At 45.5% G+C, this 19,702-nt stretch overlaps 8 protein-coding genes across 15 annotated transcripts; 3 read left to right on the top strand and 5 right to left on the bottom strand.

The window, feature by feature from the left end:
• The first annotated feature begins 575 nt into the window (after positions 1 to 575).
• On the top strand, positions 576 to 19,647 carry LOC117892529 (beta-1,3-galactosyltransferase 1). Of its 2 annotated transcripts, XM_034798833.1 has the most exons (3): positions 576 to 1,117; positions 1,193 to 2,303; positions 19,637 to 19,647. In XM_034798833.1, coding segments are annotated over exons 1-3 (1,392 nt in total). In that variant the 5' UTR covers positions 576 to 837; the 3' UTR covers positions 19,638 to 19,647. The 2 variants fall into 2 exon arrangements, with proteins under 2 accessions (XP_034654724.1, XP_034654722.1); XM_034798831.1 differs by lacking the exon at positions 19,637 to 19,647 and having other exon boundaries at positions 1,193 to 3,028.
• LOC117892527 lies at positions 3,539 to 9,621 on the bottom strand. 4 transcript variants are annotated; one of them, XM_034798827.1, is made up of 5 exons: positions 9,222 to 9,592; positions 8,687 to 9,155; positions 7,276 to 8,618; positions 4,090 to 5,058; positions 3,539 to 4,056 (listed from the first exon to the last, which is right to left on the bottom strand). In XM_034798827.1, the coding sequence occupies exons 1-5, from the start codon at positions 9,337 to 9,339 to the stop codon at positions 3,581 to 3,583; spliced, it is 3,375 nt and encodes a 1,124-aa protein (XP_034654718.1). In that variant the 5' UTR covers positions 9,340 to 9,592; the 3' UTR covers positions 3,539 to 3,580. The 4 variants fall into 4 exon arrangements, with proteins under 4 accessions (XP_034654718.1, XP_034654717.1, XP_034654719.1 ...); XM_034798828.1 differs by having other exon boundaries at positions 3,566 to 3,687; positions 3,739 to 5,058; positions 9,222 to 9,593; XM_034798825.1 differs by lacking the exons at positions 3,539 to 4,056; positions 4,090 to 5,058 and adding exons at positions 5,145 to 5,781; positions 5,851 to 6,822 and having other exon boundaries at positions 9,222 to 9,621.
• On the bottom strand, positions 6,525 to 15,750 carry LOC117892535 (mitochondrial amidoxime-reducing component 1-like). 3 transcript variants are annotated; one of them, XM_034798843.1, is made up of 5 exons: positions 15,676 to 15,750; positions 13,184 to 13,803; positions 12,823 to 13,109; positions 12,624 to 12,748; positions 6,525 to 6,535 (listed from the first exon to the last, which is right to left on the bottom strand). In XM_034798843.1, exons 1-4 carry the CDS (start codon positions 15,680 to 15,682, stop codon positions 12,643 to 12,645), a joined length of 1,020 nt encoding a protein of 339 aa, XP_034654734.1. In that variant the 5' UTR covers positions 15,683 to 15,750; the 3' UTR covers positions 6,525 to 6,535; positions 12,624 to 12,642. The 3 variants fall into 3 exon arrangements, with proteins under 3 accessions (XP_034654734.1, XP_034654732.1, XP_034654733.1); XM_034798841.1 differs by lacking the exon at positions 6,525 to 6,535 and having other exon boundaries at positions 12,550 to 12,748; XM_034798842.1 differs by lacking the exons at positions 6,525 to 6,535; positions 15,676 to 15,750 and adding an exon at positions 13,867 to 13,994 and having other exon boundaries at positions 12,550 to 12,748.
• LOC117892541 (vesicle-associated membrane protein 7) lies at positions 11,020 to 12,603 on the top strand. Of its 2 annotated transcripts, none has more exons than XM_034798849.1 (6): positions 11,020 to 11,162; positions 11,259 to 11,330; positions 11,453 to 11,804; positions 11,871 to 12,099; positions 12,173 to 12,240; positions 12,307 to 12,603. In XM_034798849.1, the coding sequence occupies exons 3-6, from the start codon at positions 11,601 to 11,603 to the stop codon at positions 12,460 to 12,462; spliced, it is 657 nt and encodes a 218-aa protein (XP_034654740.1). In that variant the 5' UTR covers positions 11,020 to 11,162; positions 11,259 to 11,330; positions 11,453 to 11,600; the 3' UTR covers positions 12,463 to 12,603. The 2 variants fall into 2 exon arrangements, with proteins under 2 accessions (XP_034654740.1, XP_034654741.1); XM_034798850.1 differs by having other exon boundaries at positions 11,422 to 11,804.
• On the bottom strand, positions 14,401 to 15,623 carry LOC117892441 (mitochondrial amidoxime-reducing component 1-like; the record flags this gene model as incomplete). The annotated part of the gene is given in 3 exon segments (XM_034798682.1): positions 14,401 to 14,574; positions 14,644 to 14,930; positions 15,000 to 15,623. Coding segments are annotated over 3 exon segments (1,017 nt in total), but the record flags the coding sequence as incomplete, so codon positions are not given.
• On the top strand, positions 16,007 to 16,872 carry LOC117892540 (U7 snRNA-associated Sm-like protein LSm11). Its single transcript, XM_034798848.1, has one exon. It carries the CDS (start codon positions 16,079 to 16,081, stop codon positions 16,850 to 16,852), a length of 774 nt encoding a protein of 257 aa, XP_034654739.1. The 5' UTR covers positions 16,007 to 16,078; the 3' UTR covers positions 16,853 to 16,872.
• On the bottom strand, positions 16,887 to 17,969 carry LOC117892537 (INO80 complex subunit E). The gene is made up of 3 exons (XM_034798845.1): positions 17,664 to 17,969; positions 17,059 to 17,609; positions 16,887 to 16,987 (listed from the first exon to the last, which is right to left on the bottom strand). The coding sequence occupies exons 1-3, from the start codon at positions 17,913 to 17,915 to the stop codon at positions 16,891 to 16,893; spliced, it is 900 nt and encodes a 299-aa protein (XP_034654736.1). The 5' UTR covers positions 17,916 to 17,969; the 3' UTR covers positions 16,887 to 16,890.
• On the bottom strand, positions 18,115 to 19,378 carry LOC117892533 (peroxisomal (S)-2-hydroxy-acid oxidase GLO5). Its single transcript, XM_034798838.1, has 2 exons — positions 18,873 to 19,378; positions 18,115 to 18,814 (listed from the first exon to the last, which is right to left on the bottom strand). Exons 1-2 carry the CDS (start codon positions 19,274 to 19,276, stop codon positions 18,118 to 18,120), a joined length of 1,101 nt encoding a protein of 366 aa, XP_034654729.1. The 5' UTR covers positions 19,277 to 19,378; the 3' UTR covers positions 18,115 to 18,117.
• Positions 19,648 to 19,702: the final 55 nt, after the last annotated feature.

Here is a 19,702-nt window from a genome sequence, read left to right as displayed (position 1 = left end):
TCTCTACGGAATTGCGTTCTTAGTTTTCTCTTATCTTCAAAATGGTGGATGTAGGATATTTGCTCTTTGTTGAGGGCGAAAGGGTGGATCGTGATCTTCACACAAAATTTGGAGAAGTCTCTGATAATTTTTCGTATAGTCTCTGAGAAACAGGCGTCAAACAAGACGGACAGACGGTACAAAAACTTTTTTTCGCTACACACAGACTTGTGAAAAGTAATAAAATCATGGATAGTATTTTGTTGGTGTCTAAATTTGAAGTACAAAATAAATATATCATATTTTTGGAGATATTTCTGTACAAAATTGTAGAGACGAGCACAACAAAAATATTACGTAAGAACTAAACAAAATACATATATATTTTTTTTGTAAGCTAATAAAATATAATATTTATAATAATAAATTGTACTTATAGCTAACAATCTAAAGTCCGGGCCATGAAAGGCTCCCTGTCGACCAACGACCATTCGCCCAGGCGCTTGTCGTGCACCGAATCTGACAGCTCCCATGCCGCAGACCTCTGGGACCTCTCACCTCAAATTCTGGCATGTCTATGTGTACATGAACTTGTGTTGGCGAGTGTGTAATCAGCTGGATGGCATTTTTATCAAATTTCAAGTGATTGTTGCTGCCTATTGCGTGAATTAAATCGAATTGCAAATATTAGTGCAATTTGCCGGTCGCAGAGCAGTTAATTAAAGATTTATTGACAGTGCATTCAGTACTGCTGCCGCTGCTGCTTGGATTAACAGTTGGCATTGAAAAAATGCAATGGACCTGAAATGCAGACAAAGCGAACGCCGACCAAAGGGAGATTAAACAACAAAAGAGCAAATGAATAACGCATGTAGCGGGCATGAAGAGCAGTGTGCTCTGTTGGCGGACTCTTCCGTTAGTTCGGGGTCGACGGCATCTGTGTCCGATGAAGAGACAACTGCAAGGCAGCCCAAGGGCAAGCGAGGACAAGGAGCTATGAAGCTGCAGCGGCGACCGCGCTTGCCTCTTCCAAGAAGTTTGCGTCGGCTCGGATGTTACACTCTTATGGCATCATTTATATTCCTGCTACTCCTTGTCTACCTGCCATTGATGTACATGGATGTGCACAAACGTCGCGGTAAGAGAAGCGGCTAGGGATGCGTATCTCCATTATATTGATCCTCGTGTTTTCTTTTTACTTTTGCGTTGCCAGTGGGCTTACCGGACTGGACACTGGAGACCTCCCGGAGCATAGGCGACTACATAGACCCAGTGCAGGAGACGGCGCTTATTGTGCCGCGGGGGTTTTGTCGCAACAAGACCTTCCTGGTAATCGCCGTTTGCACCAGCCTGGGAAACTTTGTTCAACGGCAGACAATACGCGAGACATGGGGAAACACCTCGGAGTTCAACTACGGAGCATTTGTGAAGTTGCATGGCCATCTCAAGGGAAACTACTTGCCACCGATGACGGCGCGCCTGAAGCTGTATGCCGATTACCTAAGCGGCGAGGGCGATTCACTGTCAGCCTCCGTCCGCGTTGTCTTCATTGTGGGCCGCAGCAAGTACGAATCCCTTGAGGGAAACGAAACGTTGTCTAGAGTTCACAGCGAGGCGGAGCAGTACAACGATATCATTCAGGAGAGCTTTGTCGATAGCTACAACAATCTAACACTCAAGTCGGTGATGGCCTTGAAACACATAAGCCGGAGCTGCGCCAACAGCACCGCGTACTTTCTCAAGTGCGACGACGACACCTTTGTAAATGTCCCCAATCTGCTGCACTTTCTGCTAGGCGGCTCCGTTCCGCTGTACAACGATACTCTGGACTATCATGATCGATACACGTTCCTGGTGAAGTCACCGCAGAATCGACTGAACGACACCAGCGAGGTGATGTACGGACACCAGTTCTGCAACGTGGTGCCCGTCAACGATGTTAGCAGCAAGTGGTACATGCCTTCCTATATGTATCCGCCGGAGTCCTATCCAAAGTATTTGTCCGGAGCCGGGTACCTTCTCTCTATTGATGTGGTGCAACGGCTGTACGAGGCCTCTCTGAACACGACGCTTGTGTATTTGGAGGACGTCTACATCACCGGGCTTTGCGCACAGCGTGCCCACATTAAGCGACATCATCACCCGCTCTTCAGTTTTGCCCACTCAAAGCATTTGTGCGCCTTCAAAGGCAGCATTACGCAGCATCAGGTGAAGGACGACACAATGGTGGAGGCCTGGAACTATGTTTCCGACTACAAGATTAGGTGCCCGCCGCCAGGTCGTTACTTCAACCACATGCGACTGCACAAGCGCCCAAATTGTTAGTAATATGCGCTCCCAAGACAGGCTTGTATGACCCTATATGTTCTACTCGCCCCAACTTTGTAAAGACCCAAAAATACTTCATAATGTTTATTTATACACGCCGCACAGTTTGTTATTATAACTCACGAGAATCCACTTTATGTTCCTGAAATTATAAGTAACAGAATACTCTAACACAACGTCTGAAATGCCCGCACATACATATGAAACGAGATATTATTATATATATAGCGTTGTATTATTGTTTACCCAATTTCATTGAAGATTGCAACGAATATTGAGCTCGTGCTATTCCCATCTGATAATACACTCCTCTTCTCTCGCATCGTATTTAATGGGAAGCCGTTGTGTTGTGAATCCATCGAATGAGATTAGAGTGAGCAGAAGCTCCATATATCCATATCAACGTTAAAAGTATTGCACATAAGATATATCACATAGATGAATAGTATGTACTCGTAAATGTAATCCTCCGTTCAAAGCTTCCGATGTGTTGACCCTTCAGCCTTGACCACCTCGAATCAAATAAAATAAATAGATACTACATGCACTAGGTGTTTAAGATTTTATTTGTATTCATATAATAGCTCATAACTTACAAAATATATTTACTTAATATCAATTAATACCCTAAGTACTAAATAATTTCTACTGGCTTGAATCCTCTCCTGTTCAGTTGCTGATATTAGAAATACTCATAGACAAATTCATAATTGGAGCAGACCCAGATACTCGTATCTTCTAGGACTAATAGATCTTCAGATCGCTTTGATGACGGGCAGACCTTGTTAGTGTTTCGGGAATATAACAATGAATGATTGATTAAATGCGATGTCTTCTTATGCACATACCTATACAGAATGGGAAAGCTATAAGCAAACATGTCACCGATTCTGGTGTGAAAGAATCATACAAACTTGTATGTCCAATATCACTGTAAGTAGAGGCCATAACAATTTATTAAAGAACAGAATGGTCGTCTGAATTAATTCGTGTAGTTTCTTAAGAATATAACATGATCAATAATTCATTCACTTTGTACATTTGTGTATCATAAATAAACTTAGAAAAGATATTGTATGCACGCACATATATTGAATGAATGCCAAATATATGTATATGCGATATATAAAACAAGTTTAAGTGCATTTAAACCCAAATTAAATTTACTCAACAAATTATTTGAAGTTTTCTTGCATCTCATTGGATCATGAAAGTATTATATACACAGAGTATAAGTTACTAATGTGCTATTAAGGTCCATGATGTCAATGCTTTATGCAAAGTCGTGGTCGGGGTCTTGAATGATCTGTCCAGTGGCAGTCCCATTTGAGGAAGACTCGTCCGATGGTGTCAATTTCCTTTCGACATTCTCGTTGAAACCTGCAACAGCTTCGTTCTCCGTTATGGGTACAGATTCACGCCGGTACTCACAGATCTCCTCGTTTTGATCATCATTTAGGATGGGTTCTGGCAATGGCATTCGCAACGTTGCTGAGTTAGTCTCGGAAGCTACAATTTGAGGATTTATTTCTGCAACTGTCAGCTCATTTTCCTTGTCTTTAAACGCTTTAGCTTCAGCTGTATATGCTATGGGACTGAGATCTTTGGCTCGGTCACTCACTCCAATACCATCCAGCTCTTTTGATTCATCTACTTCATCTTTTGTTTGTTCCGTTTTCTCAATGGGAACGTCTATGTCCATGCTTTCCAGCGGCACAGCAGCAGGGGTTTCAGTGGAAGTGTCCATTGCTTCTTTGAAATGATACTTTTCTTTATCCGAAGATTTATCCTTCACAGCATCCGTTTCGGACTGTGGGCATTGCATGTCATCGCCTACAACTGGATTAATACTTAAGAGTTCTTTTTCGTTGTCCTCATCAACAGCATCAGGTTTGGATTGAGCTTCGTCTTCCGCTTCCGCTCCCGCTTCAGCTTCTGGCTCGGGTTGAGGTTCAGTTTCGGCTTGAGCTTCAGAGTCATCTTTCTCGTGCTGCCTGTCTGCTGCATCTCCTATTTTTAGGTTATCATCACTTGCAAACTCTTTTTTTGGGTCGTCTGATTTGTCATTCTTGCTGCTAGTTTCTTGGGGTGCCTCAGGCTTTTCCGTTTCTTTGTCAGCTACTGGGTTACTTGGGCTGGACCCCCCCTTAATACAGTGGTCAGATTCTTTTTCTACTTCGATAGAAATTGGCTCTTTGGGTCCGGCAACTGGGTTTTTCTCAGCGTTGTGCTTTGCCTGTTGAGCCTGGCGGTCACTCTTGGCCTGCTTATCGCAGTTCTTAGCCCATTTACGGGCCACCTCAAACTCTTCCTCGGCTCTTCGTAACTTGACCACGACTTTTTTTTTTAGCTTGGCATCGGTGAGCTTTATCTCCTCCATGCGCTGGCGCTCCAATTGGAGCAATGCAGGATTCGGCCTGTTCGTAGTCTTCTTACGAGGCTGCTTTTTGTGTCCTGGCGAAACATTCTTGAGCTCGGCAGTGCCATCAGTAATTTCCACTTCGAGAAGACTGGCTAATATTGTTGAGCTAAAGGCGGCCATATCGGCCTCACTCGGCAGTACTTCCATAACTTCCCTCTTCGGAACATCTATCTTCGGAGAATGAGACGAAACAGAAGTTATCTTCATAATCTTCTTGCTGCTAGAGAGCAAGCACGCCTCGTCCTCGTTGTCGGAATCAATGGTGATGGTATCCGTCTTAGGCTCCACAATCTCGATCTCGTTATCCTCGTCATCACTGGCTTGTTTCTCTGCAAGAGACAATCAAAATTAACAAAAATGCATCATTCTTTCGATCAGATATGCGTAGCCTAAAAATCAGAAGCTCCCAATCAAACAGAGGTTGGAAATTTCTTTATTCGATCTTATTCGTATGGTTATACATAAACTATGTTTAGATTGGCATTGACTGGAATGAAATGGTAATTAAATATTGAGGAAGCGCATCTCCTCCAAGGGAAAGTTCAAGCGCAGCTTTTTCAGAGTCGTTTCATTGGGCTGTGGCTGTCGATTCAGCTCGCGGCAATAGCACTCATAAGCGAATTTGGCCATCTGCCAGCGCTGCTTGCATGTCTGGGCGTCTCGCTTGAAGCGTGGAAGACGCCGGGCAACCTCGGGCCAAAGGCGCTCGCGGGCAACCACATCATTGTAGTCAGCATGACGCGGATTCCACAGAGTGGGGTAGGCGCGCATGGCCAGCACCAGCTGCTGGGCAAACTGATTGTCATCGGCCATTTGCTTCAACTTGCTGCCGGACTTGTTCTCGTTCTGTACACAATCCTGCTGCGGCTCAAACTCATCGCGCAAGTCCTGCTCATCGATTTTATGGAGAAAGAACAAGCTGGCCAAATATTTCGAATACTTTAGCTGCAGGTTGACATGGACTCTTTCGTCCTTGATGGTCCTCAGGCGGAAGGTCTTGAACATTTCGAACATTTGTTGCCAGCGGCCCACCAGGTAATCGCACGGATAGTCTTGAAAAGTGAAAGAAACACTGATTAACTGTCCACCTGTCAACGATGCCCTTCTAGAGGACTACTCACTGGTTGCCGATTTACAAAAATTTAGCCACAGCGACTTCCGTGTCTGCTCGTCAATGCTATTGAACTCGGGATCGACCGACTTGCGCCACAGAACGGGATGGCTCTTGGCAAAGTTGATGATGCGCATGTCAATGTCGCGGACGGGCACTTGTCTCGCCTTCACCGGCTTCCGCATCTCCTGCGTCTCCTTCGTTTGCCTCGTTTGCCTTGTTCCGTGATCCTTGTCCATGGTGTTTTCAATGACGTCCAGTTGCTTTCGCTCGAAGCCATCCCCATCGTCCTCGCCACAGTCCACCTCCAGCCACTGGCTGCGCGGCAGATCTCTGTTGGCCAGATAGTTGGTTGCCTTGTCAAAATATCCCTTGAAGCGCTTCCCCAGACGGTTGCGGCGCTCGATGCGCACATAGCGCTTGCGCACGTTCTTCCAGCGAAGCTTGATATCGTCGCCGCGCGGAAAGTGGCTGGCTATGACACGCCACTGCTTACGCGTGACCTCCATTTTGCCGTAGTCCGGGTGATGGGTGCACCAGATCGAGGGATACTCGCGCAGCAGTCGCGTCAGCTTACGGTCGTAGGCGTGGGCCTGTTCGTTGCGATTCATGCTCTCCTCGGTGCCCAGTTCGCCGAGGTCCTCGCTGTCCAGGTCATCATTATCATCGTCCAAATCGTCATCCAAATCATCGGGCTCGTCATAATCGCAGCTATCGACATCGTTGTCATTGTTCTTGCTGGGCACCGCCTCGAATGCACTGGCATTCTCGTTCTCATTTTCTGGGTCTTCCTCGTCAATGGGATCGCCCTCGGCTCGCACTCCCAGGGGCATCAGAGCTGGCAGGGGCTCGCAGTCTTCTCCCTCCTTGAGATTCGCGTGCAGACTCTTGCGGTATTCGTACACTTGATTGTGGAAGCTGTTGCAGCCTGTGTTGAAGAGATCCACGTCGTCAATTTGGCCAAAGCAGACATAGTCGACGGCTGGAAGCACACAAGAAATGACAAAGAGAGAGATTAACGTTTAGGGAAAAACTGCTTCTGGGTTCTATTCCATTGCCTCTTTGGATAGTATTTTGCAAACACATGGACCAAGCTAAAACCAATCGCTATCGCAGCCAAGGAATGGAACTTGCAGTTTTCCCTAAACAGACAATCAGTGGATCACAGGATACTTACATACATGCTCCTTTTCTCTTTCCTCTCATTGCTCTTCAGCAAGGGCAAATTCAGAAATGAACACTCGCGCACAAAACCCGAACAACGAATAACGGCTAAAACGAAGAACTGACAGCGCCAGTCCATGTGTTGAAAATTTTCTCCAAAGACAATAATAGAGAAACTCCAGGCCCCCTTTACATTTATTTGGAGACAGGTGGCTACCAAACGGTGCCTTAAATCTAAGAAGTAAGGTAGAGAGGTTTGGCAGGGACTTACCAGCAGCCAACTGGCCGTTCTCCAGACTGTTGGCATCGTTCTTGAAGCCCATGTCGCGCATATCGACCAGACACTTATCCTGCAGATGCTTGAAGCGTCCGATAGCATAGGTCATTAGGTAGGACATATGAATGTACAGCTCCTTAAGATCCATAAAGCTGCGCGCCTGATTGTATGCATTCGAATGGGTCAGAGAGATGACTTTTCCGGTGAGATGAGTGCAAATGTCCATGGCATTGAATATCTGCTCCTGCAGCTGGGCACGCGCCTGTCCAATGGAGCTATTAGGGAACACGTGGCGCATCAATGCAGGTGCCTTGTTCGGTTGCACCGCGTATATCAGAGTCCCTTCTCCTCCATTACCGTTCCCCACCGTCGGTAAAGGTCCGCCACTGGCACTGGCATTTGCACTGCCACTGGCACTTGTCTGGCTAACATTTCCAACGCGCACACCTTGAGGAGCTCGCTGCTGTTGATTAATCTGCGGATTGTAGATCCCCATATTGTTGCCCATGTTGGAGACCACGGATGGTAGAGTGCCGCCTGGGCTGCTGTTGGCGCTGCTGCTGTGCACTTGGCGAATGGTTGGCGGAGCGGCTGCGAGAGAACGGGGTCGAATTATGACCTGACCCAGTGGACCCACAGACATCGGAGTGGGCGGTGTCAAAGCGGTTGCAGGCTGACTGCTAAGTGGCATCTGGCGCTTGACCTGGATGAGCCGTCCATTGGGAAGGCGGTACGAGTCCTGCTGCGCGGCGCTGTTCAGATCCACGCGGAACCCGTTGATAGTGTGGAAGACGGGCCCAGTGTTCCTAACGCTATTGGGCACCACGGTGCGACGCACAACACTGGCCGGTGAACTTTGGCGATACCGAACTCCCGAGCCACTCAGTACCAAAGGGGGAGGCAAGCTGAGTCGGGGTGGACTTTTACCATTGCTGCTGGGACTGGGACTGGGTCCGGTATAGTTTTGTTGCACGGTGACAATCCTTGGCGTTTTTGTTATGTTAGCCGGTGAGACCGGGAGACGCGCTGCCGGCTTTTGGGGCATGGAAATCTGACAGTCGGGCTCCAGCATGCTCAGCAAATCGGGCGTACAGACGACTTCGTCGTTTGACGCCTTGGGACGCTTGGTGGGCGGACCTTGCAGCTTTGCCGAAGAGCCCTTCTTCGCAGAGCTCACAGAACTGTTGTGGCTGCGCTTCGAAGTGGTTGATTCAAGGCTCTCAGCGGAATCGGAGAGGCTGTTGGACTTAGCCTTGGCCAGACGGCAGCACACACTGTTGTCCTGCATCATCTGGCGACGCGCCTCCTTTTCGGGCAATTGCAGGCTCTGCAGGCCTCTGCAAAAACACAGGAATATAAAACGTCAACATCTGATGGGAAAGAAGTACACGGCAAAAGCACTCACCGCTTCTGCGTTTGGATGTAGTTGACTAGGGCCCAGTGCTGGGCCCGCAGGGGCCATAGGATCTTGGGGGTGCAGCTAAAGCAGTTCCAGTTCTCATTCTGTTCAATGTCTACAATGACGCCGCGCGAAAGATTCTTCACGATGCACGACTTGCAGAAAACATACGGACATGTCGAACAACAATAGACCTCACCGCCCTGACCGCACCACCGACAATACAGCTCCGAACCGTCCTCGCCCTTTGAGAACTCTCCACTGTTGTAAAATTCGTGGCACTTGACGCAGTGCGTTACGCGCAGAATGGGGTGCATCTTGATGCTTGCCTCCGAACCGGGGGCAGTGCCCATGTGCAGTTTGCATACTGTGCAGTGCACCTTTCGCTGGTTGATCGTATCCACGCTCGGGAACTCCTTTAGATAGTAACGACGCTCCTCATCAGAAAGGCTCGAGTGCATCTCATAATTCGAGCCTATACGAAAAAATACAAGCACGGTGTGAGCATCAGCAGTCCTCAGGAGTCGGCGCCTTCGCTTACCTGAAAAGTCAACATCGAGTTTGGCCAGCGGCGATGGCGAGGGAGTCGCGTCCGGGACCAGCATCACTTCACTGTTTGGAGTATGGCTCATGTTGCGGCGTTGTGGTGTGTAATCCATTCCACGTGCAAGTATTTGATTGCCAAAATTATGTATTTCTCTACAAAGGCGTCCGTCCTCAATGGCAGACAGGCAGCGGCGGCAGCACCACCAAGCGATAACAACAAAGCGACGCTGTGATTCTTTGCATAAACACTAGAGCAACACTGCCGCGTATCTTTTAACTGTGACCGGACAAAATATCTTTGTACAGTCTTTGAAAATTGTCAATTTTTGCATCGAATCGCAACCCCAACAGTGCACATTATTTTTTCACACGAGAATGTCTGAAATTTCAACATGGCGTCGCCTTCGGGTTGTGTACGAAGTGGATTGAAAAGTAAATCGGATTTGAACCTATATCAGATTTGTAAAGGTATTATAGTTGGATCGGTTTCCAAATGATCGTCAAAGCTTGAAAACCTAAGAGCTCTACAAAATAAATTGAAATTATTAAAAATCATATATTACGACTTTTAGCGACTTTAATCATTTGCAATCTAAGCCAAGGCTTACATTTTTTTTAATATATAAATATGTAGAAATTGTTTCAGCTTGATTAAAGTCTAAATATTTAATAATAAGTAAAAACTAGTTTGAATAGATCGTACTTGGTAACCCTACCACCAACTTGTTGTCTCGTTCCCACTGCTGACCGACCCTTTAAGACACGAACCCAAACAGAGAATGCGCCATTTTGAATTTGAATTCCATTTTTTGCAAAAAATAGACATCTTGTGGAATTTGTAAAGGAGAAACAAGTGTTTCTGTATACTTAATCCAGAAATAGTTAAAAGGCTATTTGCCCAGTACTCAGAAATGTTATATTTTTAGTCGACCGAATCAGGGATGATATTCGTATGGAAACGATAGAAAATCATCCCTGATATTTGTGCGACAAAAAATTTAGCAGCCTGCTTATAGCCTAGTAGTCAGATCAGATAAAAATGATGTTTGCATGAAACCGAAAATACTTTTTTCGAGCAGAAACTGTTTGCTAGCGGCTGTGCCACTAACCATACAGTACATACATAGATAGGTCCCAGTTTAATTTGCGCTGAGAGTATCCCACGCGCAGTTGGTGTATATGTATTAAGATTTTACTTTAAATTCGAAAAGACTTCCATCACGGTATTGAGCGTGCACTGTGTGAGTAAGCATAGATATTTGAAGGCAGATGTATGCATAAGTATAAATATATATAATTCTTTGCAACGCAAATGACTTTTTAAATTTTAAACTTTAACTTAACTTTTTTTATATAATATTAATTTAATATTAATAGAAATATCCATACGATTATTTGGTAATATGTAATATTAATAGTATGTATGTATGTGGTACATACATACATTGGTATACATTATTTGTTTTTATATTTAGACGTGTATCCCTTTAACCTCTTTGAATTTGAAAAATATATTTGCCCAAATAATGAGTTACAAAAATTAGTTTTTCTGATTTCGTGACATTTTTCTCATATTTTATGCAATTCAAATTGAAAGAGCACAGAAGACAAACATAAAATTCAAAATGTGTCAAGTGCTAAAAATTACTCGCAAACATATGTACATTCCCACCAGGCTTTTTGGGGTATTCTTAACGCGAAGTCAACTGAGACAGTTTGCTTGCATGAACTGATATATTTACAAACTGTATGGCTACTGCTATGTGCAATCGAAGCGAGCGATAGTGCTATCGATAGGTGCATCCGAAGCGTCAGCAATTGTTGCTATTTTCTTTGTGCAGTTGAAAAATAAATATAAGCAAAAAAAAAATAAATTGTTATTCAAAATAACAAAACGCAATATGTGCAGTTAGACCGCGGATTTGAGGATAAAATGGTATGTAAAAAAAGGGACCACCTAATCCCTCTTTTAAAACAGTAGAGTAGCGTGAGTTAATCCGCGAAATATAATAATAGTTAACTCTTCTTGTAGATCCATGTTTCCTCTTCCATTACAAGTTTTTGTTACCACGATATTTTTCACAGGAGCTGTGTAAATAGTTCTGTAAGTTTCATAACATTCATGCAAATTATAAACAAAACAAAACTTGATGTGCATAATGCATGAATGCACTTTTTTGTACTAATTTCATTAGCTTACTCTTTGTGTGTTGCATTCTAACGCAGGGACCGAGCAAAGCACGTCATCAGTAAGAAGTCTCTGTTGTTGCATAGATAAACAGCAGCAGCAGCAGCAACTGCAAGAGCGAGAAAGTGCAAGTAACCGGAGATTTGTATACAGCCGCACCCTAAATAAAAAAGCCGATACCATATAATGCCGATACTGTATAGTGTCATCTCGCGCGGCACCACGGTGCTTGCCAAGTTTGCGGAGTGCGTTGGAAACTTTGCCGAAGTGACGGAGCATATAATTGGGCGGATTGGGGTGCACAACCACAAGATGACCTACACCCACGGCGACTATCTGATTCACTACACATGCGAGAACAAGTTGGTTTACATGTGCATTACCGACAATGTAAGTTGAATGGACTGTGGAATGAACCCTAAATTAACATTAAATGTGACTTATCTCTACTTTCAGGAGTTTGAAAGAAACCGAGCTTTCTTTTTTCTGGCGGATATCAAGCAGAAATTCATACAGACTTATGGACTGCAGGTGGCCACGGCAATCGCCTATGCCATGAATACAGAGTTCTCGCAAGTACTTGCCCAGCAGATGATCTACTCCAGCCAGTCGCGTGATGTTGATACAATTTCTCGTGTTCATGGCCAGATAGACGAACTGAAAGACATAATGGTTAAGAATATTGGTGAGCACTTGGAAACCATCATGATTGCTTCAATTTTCTTTATACTCCGCATTGTCTTCCATGCTTATTATAGACAGTCTACGTGATCGGGGAGAAAAGTTGGAGCTGCTCGTCAATAAAACAGAAAACTTGAGCAATAACGTAAGTTAATTTCAACACAAATAAATATATCTCTTGCTATAACAGCTCTCGCGCCTTTATTTACAGTCGGTTGCATTCCGCAAGGCTTCACGAAATTTGGCGCGACAGATGTTTTGGAAGAATATTCGTGTCTATGTTGTGGTTGGGATAGTGATTATATTTATTGTCTATGTTATTGTGAGCATGGCCTGTGGCGGTCTCGCCTGGCAGTCATGCGTTTAGTGCATGGCCAACGATATTGTTTTAATTGTTATAGGTTCATACCGTGCCGGATTGGATGTATATTTGCATATAAAACACATGAGTTACTTTCATTATCTATGTATGTATGTTCTATTTAATAAACTGGAGTGTATACATGAATATTTATACGATAAGCAGACGAAATGTTCAGAAATTGATTTACTTCTCTCCAACATACACAACATCATTGGCCTTGACCCTGCCTGGCTGCCGCAGACCCAAGTGTATGCCCAGTGCTGGGGAGCTATAGTTGAACAGGCGAAAGCTGATAAAAGAAAAAGAGGCATTCAAAGTTATTTCATATGTTTGTGTAGACTCTACGCTGTATCACTCTACTACCTTCTTAACGTCTTCAAAGGTTCGCCGTCAATGTCCCGCTCCGCTGTATTGACATTAATATTCGGAAGAATGCAACGTGTACAGGGAGCCACTGATCGAAAGACGGCCTTGTCCCCAATGCGAACCCATTGCCAATGATCCTCCGCGTAGGGCTCGTCTATATCAGCTTTTAACTCGAAGTTACCTCGAAATTGAAGCGGATCCACGGGATTCTTAATCCGGGTGTTCAGATCGGCGACCGATGACAGATTCATGAGCATATAGCTTGTCGCATCGTTGAAAGTGCCCTGATCGGTTGATTTTGTACAACAAAAATAATACTTAATAACTGTTGGTACAGCGAGCTATGCAGTCTACCCACCGAATCCGCTTGCGTTATATGGGGCATGTTCTTCAGTCGCGGGTTGATGATTTTCACGGCTTTCGGGTAGGGATAGTGCACCAGCTTTAGACCGGTCTCCATTTTCAAGATGAACTTAGAGAACCATTTGTTGAACCGTTCGCCACAAAGCATTGCATCCACGGGGGCACCCCAAACGGATGTATGCAAATCTTGGCCAGGACTCTCCAAATTTTCGAAATCTAATTCCAAATCGTGCATTCCCGGTGCGCTGAATACGATTCCATTCACCGAGGCTTTTCTTGATTTGATTAACAACATATGAGGATAGCCCCGTGCCGTCACCATTGTGTTACTTTCATCAAGTAGCATTAGCGTGCGATCGCGTATTCCCTCGTATGACAATCCAAGAACATCGCAGTCGTACTCGACGCCCGCCTCTAAGTCGACTGGAGCACAGGACTTGACAGGAAATAAATTGATCTGCTGCAGCGTTCCCACGCGCCTCCACTTCAGAGGCATAGCATCCCGGTATTGCAGGTAGCGTCGGTACAGAAAATAGCTTGCCCCTCCCGCCACTACCAGGCCAACGCCCACTCCGATGAGCGTCTTCGGACCAATGTCCAAGCTGCAACTGCTGGCTTCAATGATGTGATTATCATTTGCTTAGTCAACTGGGGATCTAACAAATTGTTTTCACTTACTTGCCATCGCCTTAAAATGAAATGTCTGAACGTATCAAAATGTATCACACCTGTTGATTTCTCTGCGCCAAAAGCTCAAAGCTCAACAGATTAGACATACATACATACATACATACATATGTTTGTATGTAGATCATATCGAAGAGCCTGGAAAAAATTTGAACATCCAACTCAGGTTTTTAAAGATAATATTTAATATTCGTTTTAAAATGACCTGTTATCCTTTTATTTTATTTATTACCGACACAAAATAGGATTGTGCATCCCTGTGCAGGCTATCGATATGTGTGACAGGGTCTTAAATGTAGGGTATTGGGGTATACTGAGCTCATGTAACTGCGTTACGTCTCCATTAATTGTTCGTAACTAGCATTAGCCTAGTCAATAGAGCCATAATGCCTTCGTACTGATCATATACCGTAAGATCTGGGTTAACCTTTTAATAATTAAATGCCGCTCCTAACAGCTCGACTATACTCACTGCTTGCGGCTTATAGAACATTCATTACCTTCATTTATATATATATATATTTATTATATTATATTTAATCAAAAAGACTATAGTTACATACGACAAAAAACAATTGATTGAATAGATTGATTTACTTTTCCCCAACATACACAACATCATTGGCCCTGACTTTGCCTGCCTGCCGGAGACCCAAATGTATTCCTAGTAAGGGGGACTTATAGTTGAACATGCGATAGCTGATCAAAGAAATAAAGTTATAGGTTATTTCCTGAGATTTAGTAGAGGGTAGGAGGTAGGTAGATCACCTTTTCAAAGTCTTCAACGGTTCGCCATCGATGTCCCGCTTCCCTGTGTTGTCATTAACATTCGGAACAATGCAAACTGTGCGCGGAGCCACTTGACGAAAAACGGCTTCATCACCAATGCGAACCCATTGCCAATTATCCTCGGCGTAGGGCTCGTGCACGTCACATTTTATTTCGAAACCACCTCGAAATTGTAGCGGTTCAACGGGATTCTTTAGTCGAGTGTTCAAATCGTCAACCGAAGACAGATTCATGAGCATGTAGCTAGTCGCATCGTTAAAGGTTCCCTGTTCGGATTATTCGTAAAAATGGTCGAACGGTTCTTAATAATTTCATGCCATTGTGTTGGTACCTACCGAATCCTCTTTCCGCATAAATGGCATGTTCCTCAAGTCGTCGCAGACTCTTTTCACGGCCTTCGGGTACGGATAGTGCACCAGCTTCATTCCTGTTTCCTTCTTCAAGATGAATTGAGAGAACCACTTGTTGAAACGGTCTCCACAAAGCATAGCATCCACGGGGGCACCCCAAATGATTGTACGCAAATTCTGGCCAGGACTCTCCAAGTTATCGAAATCAAGCTCCAACTCGGGCATTCCCGGTGCGCTGAATATGAGTCCTTTGACCGAGATTTTTTTTGACTTTATTAATTTCATATGGGGATAGCCCCGTGCCGTCACCATTGTGTTATTTTCATCGAGCAGCATTAGCGTGCGATCGCGTATTCCCTCGTATGACATTCCAAGCACATCGCAGTCGTACTCTGTTCCTGGTGTCGAGTCGATTGGAGCACAGGACTTGATCGGAAATAAGTTGATCTGCTGCAGCGTTCCCACGCGCCTTCATTTCAGAGGCATAGCATCCCGGTATTGCACGTAGCGTCGGCACAGAAAATAGCTTGCCCCTCCCGCCACTACCAGGCCAACGCCCACTCCGATGAGCGTCTTCGGACCAATGTCCAAGCTGGGGCTGTTGGCTACGAGGATGTAATTCTCTTTAATTGGTCTGGTGACTCACCAAATTTTTACTTACATGTCATCCTCTTTGTAATTTCTTTCAGTTATCACACCCACTTGTTGATTCTCTGCTCTTAAAGCTTAACTGATAAGATTGACCCCCTCAAGGGGAGACGAAAGCTTCTTTGTGTAGATCATGTCACATTCTGTATTAGCTTCAACTCAGCTGTGTTATTTTCATGTCAATTATGAATAGATGTAAGAAATAGCTGTATTCCTTTCATTGACATATATTATCCGACGGGGTGTATTAATTGTATTAATTACATTCATATTTACTTATTTACATCTACCCGATTTGTTTTCCATCCATCCCATCCCTATCTATCGATAAGTGAGTCGTCCATCAAGCCGGCACGGTAGAAATGTTGACATTTGATTTGTAAAAGAAAACCAAAACAACCTTACAAAAGCCGCCCATGGAGTCGAGTTCGGAAAAACGTGAAGTTTCAGCAGCCACAGATCCCGAACTGGATGTGTCCAGCGAGCAATTCAACCCCCTCAGAGCGCTATACGAGCCCAATTACAAAATAACAGAAGTACCTCCAAAAGTACTATACCAAAACATCGCCGCCTTCGAGAGCGCTCTTAAGAAGTTTGGAGTATGGCAACTGAACAAGCGACAGAAATCTGGAACAACAGCCGGACCTGGCCAAGCTGCAGACAAAAAGCCTTCTTTGACTTCCACTTCAAAATCTGTGCTTGTTCTGGAAGAAGTTCCGCAGCGCCGTTTTGAGCCGCATCAATTGCCAACGGTCAGCACTTTAAACAAGAAACATCAACGGAATATTTTTACATACATGGAGACGGCGATAGGCCCTCTGGAACTGTTGAAAAAATGCATAGTCACACCTGCTTCAGAGAATATTCGAAAGATCCGCGTTCGGGTTGTACTTCGCAAGGATCGAGCGATAGGCGGTAGTGTCGTGGGCGAATTGGTGGCCTACGATAAGCAGTGGAATCTTCTCTTGAGGAATGCCACAGAGACATGGCAACGTCGCAAATACAACTATGGAGAGCAGAAACTCTGCGGAGCGCCTATTGATTGCTCTGAGCGTCTCAGGGATCTGTGCATAGCCGTTCCCGCAGTGGAGGTGAAGAGCTTGAATCGAAAGAATGTACAGATAGTACGTCACTTGCCACAGATTTTAATACGAGGGGAGAATGTGGTACTATTAAGTTTAATGGTTTAAGATGAAGATAATACAAACTATCAATGTGTATTAATATATTAATTGGTGTACTCCATTGCCACGCACTCTTCGGCGGCCACCTCCTGAGAGTGCGAGTCGTCCTCCATCAGATGGTGCAGGCTCTCATTGGGATAGCTAGCAAAGACAGACAAGCACAAATAGTTCATAGAAGAGAAAAACGATATGGAATCTCATTCAAAATTTACCATTTCGATGGGCTTTCATCGCTGAGCATTGTTGTGGGAACAGTGGCCGAAGTACACTCCGGGCTCATAAGTTCTATTGGCGTCGGACGTCGCTCTTGCAACTGACGGGTGATCTCAGCTGTGCTTAGGGATACGGCTGAATGCAGAGATTGTTGAGAAGGAGGAACTGTGGCCGTCAGCTGCCGTTTCCCAGGTGCCTGCACTCCATGGTTTGAGGACAGAGCTCCAGTCAATACTTTGCGCCTGCGACCACGGGTAGCACCAACAGTAGGCTGGTGAGGGGGAGTTGCAGTTGCCACTGATGTTCCTTTTTCTTTGTGCTTTTTTCGAATGGTCTCCCTTGGTGTCTGCGAGCCTCCAGCTGCTGTGGAGGTGGATGGTGTGGCTTGTTCCGTTTCCGAGTCGGAGCTGTCTGTAGCCTCGCTGTCGCTTGAGTCCTTGGCGGGGTGCTCGTAAAGCAGCAAACGATCAAGCAGGAAAGTACGGTCGCGAGACACTTTTAGCAAGCGCCGCTGATTCGTATGCAGCAAATCCTGAAAGTACTCGTTTTCCTGCAAGCACAATATTAAATTTTTTCACTGGAAACACTCTGACCGTTGCCTTACATAAATGAGAAACTTTAGTTTTCGCTTTAGATTCTTGTAGCGATCCTTGTAATCAACGTTATTTGCATTATTCGCAGTTCCTGCAGACGCTGAAGATGAACTAGCTGGTGCTCCTGCTCCCGCTCCCCTAGCGTGCACTTGGCCAATGTTCCGCGTGGGCTGTTCCTCATCGCTCTCCTGCTGAAGAGGCTCGTCCTTAACAGCGCCCTCCTCTTGATTGGCAAGGGATCGACAGTACCAACCTTCAAGCATGGCGTTTCTTGTGTTTTGTTAATTTAATATTCTTTTATTTCACAGAGGTGGGACTTAAACGATAGGTTGGGCTATAACATGTATCGATGTACTTGTACTTTTACATATCGAAAAATTGTGGAAATATTTTCAAAATACAGCTATATTTTTTGTTTCTTTCCAATTGCGATTTATTTAAAGGCTCTAGAATTGGTTTCCGTACTCAAAGCTTGGAATATTGGGACTCATGTACCACCATCGAAGATTGAATATCATTCAGTGTTTGGCAGCCGATCAATGCCATTGTGATCTCGAAATCCTTTCTGAGCACGCTCAACATATCCTCCACGCCCTTCTGTCCGTTGTAGGCTAGACCCCAGACAGCAGGACGACCGACAAAGACAGTCTTCGCTCCCAGAGCTAGGGCCTTGAAGATATCATTGCCCTGCATAATGCCACCGTCCAGCATGACTACCAGATCGTTGCCTACAGCCTTCGCTACTTCGGGGAGGGCCTCTATTGAGGCAGGGACTGTGTCTATTTGGCGGGCTCCATGGTTGGACACGATTATCCCGGCACAGCCAAACTCCTTGGCGAGCACGGCGTCTTCTGCAGTCAATACCCCCTTCACAACGATGGGCAGGTGTGTAATGCCCTTCAGCCACTTGATATCCTGCCAGGTTATAGTAGGATCGAACTGGCTGGACACGTACTCATTAATGCCAGAGGCGCCCATTGCAGTAGTCGCCACGCCTGTGGCCTTCACGCCCTGGAAGTTGGCCAAAGTCAGGTGCGACGGTAGGCTGAAGTTGTTGCGCACATCGGCACGGCGATGTCCAAAGATTGGGGCGTCAATAGTCAGAACGAGAGCCTTGAAGTTGGCCTTCTCTGCCCGGCGTACCAGTTTCTCGGTAATTGTGCTGGAATGTGAAAAGTAGTCGGGTAATGCGAGCATAAAGGTAACGCATCTGTGCCTACCGGTCTTTGTAGATGTAGAGCTGGAACCATTTGCAGGTGTCCGGAGCGCCGGCGGCCAAGTCCTCCAGGGATGTGGTCGAGAGCGTGCTCAGAATGAATATGGATCCAGCTTTGCCGGCAGCTCTTGCATTGCCCACCTCGCCATCTGGATGAGCCATTTTCTGCATTGCAGTCGGCGCAATGCCTAGCGGCCACTTCATTTGCTCACCAAAGATCGGACAGCCAATGTCCAGGCGGGAAACATCTCTCAGGCACCGGGGACGGAGGCGAAGCTTTCGGAACGCCTCCCGATTCAGCCCCAGCGTGAACTGCTCCCCTGCTCCGCTTCTGTAGTAGTCGAGTGCATTCTTTTCCAGCTGCCCTGCTGCCTTTTTCTCAAAGTCCTCCACACACACCAACGCCATGTCCGCAGTCAAGTTACGCAACAATTGAATGGGATTAGTATACAATTCTAGCTCTAGCACTTCTCACCGCACCTCCAAGAGTCGAACTAAACCGAACCCCCCAAGATTAAAAGCGAGCATCTACAGCTTCCCCTCGATTGGGTTCATAAACCCACATCGTGATAAGCGCCCTGTCTGCCAGGGTATGGGGAAACTGATAACGGACACCTGACCCTCCCCTTCAATAGCGAAGACAACAGAATACAAGACCGAATCGGACGACGTAGTTTCCCAGACTCTACATGGGGGGTGACTGTCTGTCGATGATCAGGCACTGGTGCTGTGACAACTTTCGTTTTGCCAAAGATAGTCCAAAGATAGGTATGGAATAGCTTTTAGTGTGCGGAGTCCCAATGCTTCTAACTTTTCCTGTTCCATGTTCGACAG

The sequence above is a fragment of the Drosophila subobscura genome, chromosome E (assembly GCF_008121235.1).
Source record: "Drosophila subobscura isolate 14011-0131.10 chromosome E, UCBerk_Dsub_1.0, whole genome shotgun sequence".
Lineage (NCBI taxonomy): Eukaryota > Metazoa > Arthropoda > Insecta > Diptera > Drosophilidae > Drosophila > Drosophila subobscura.
Note: the sequence above shows the minus strand (reverse complement) of the source record. Positions and strands in the feature narration are given on the sequence as shown.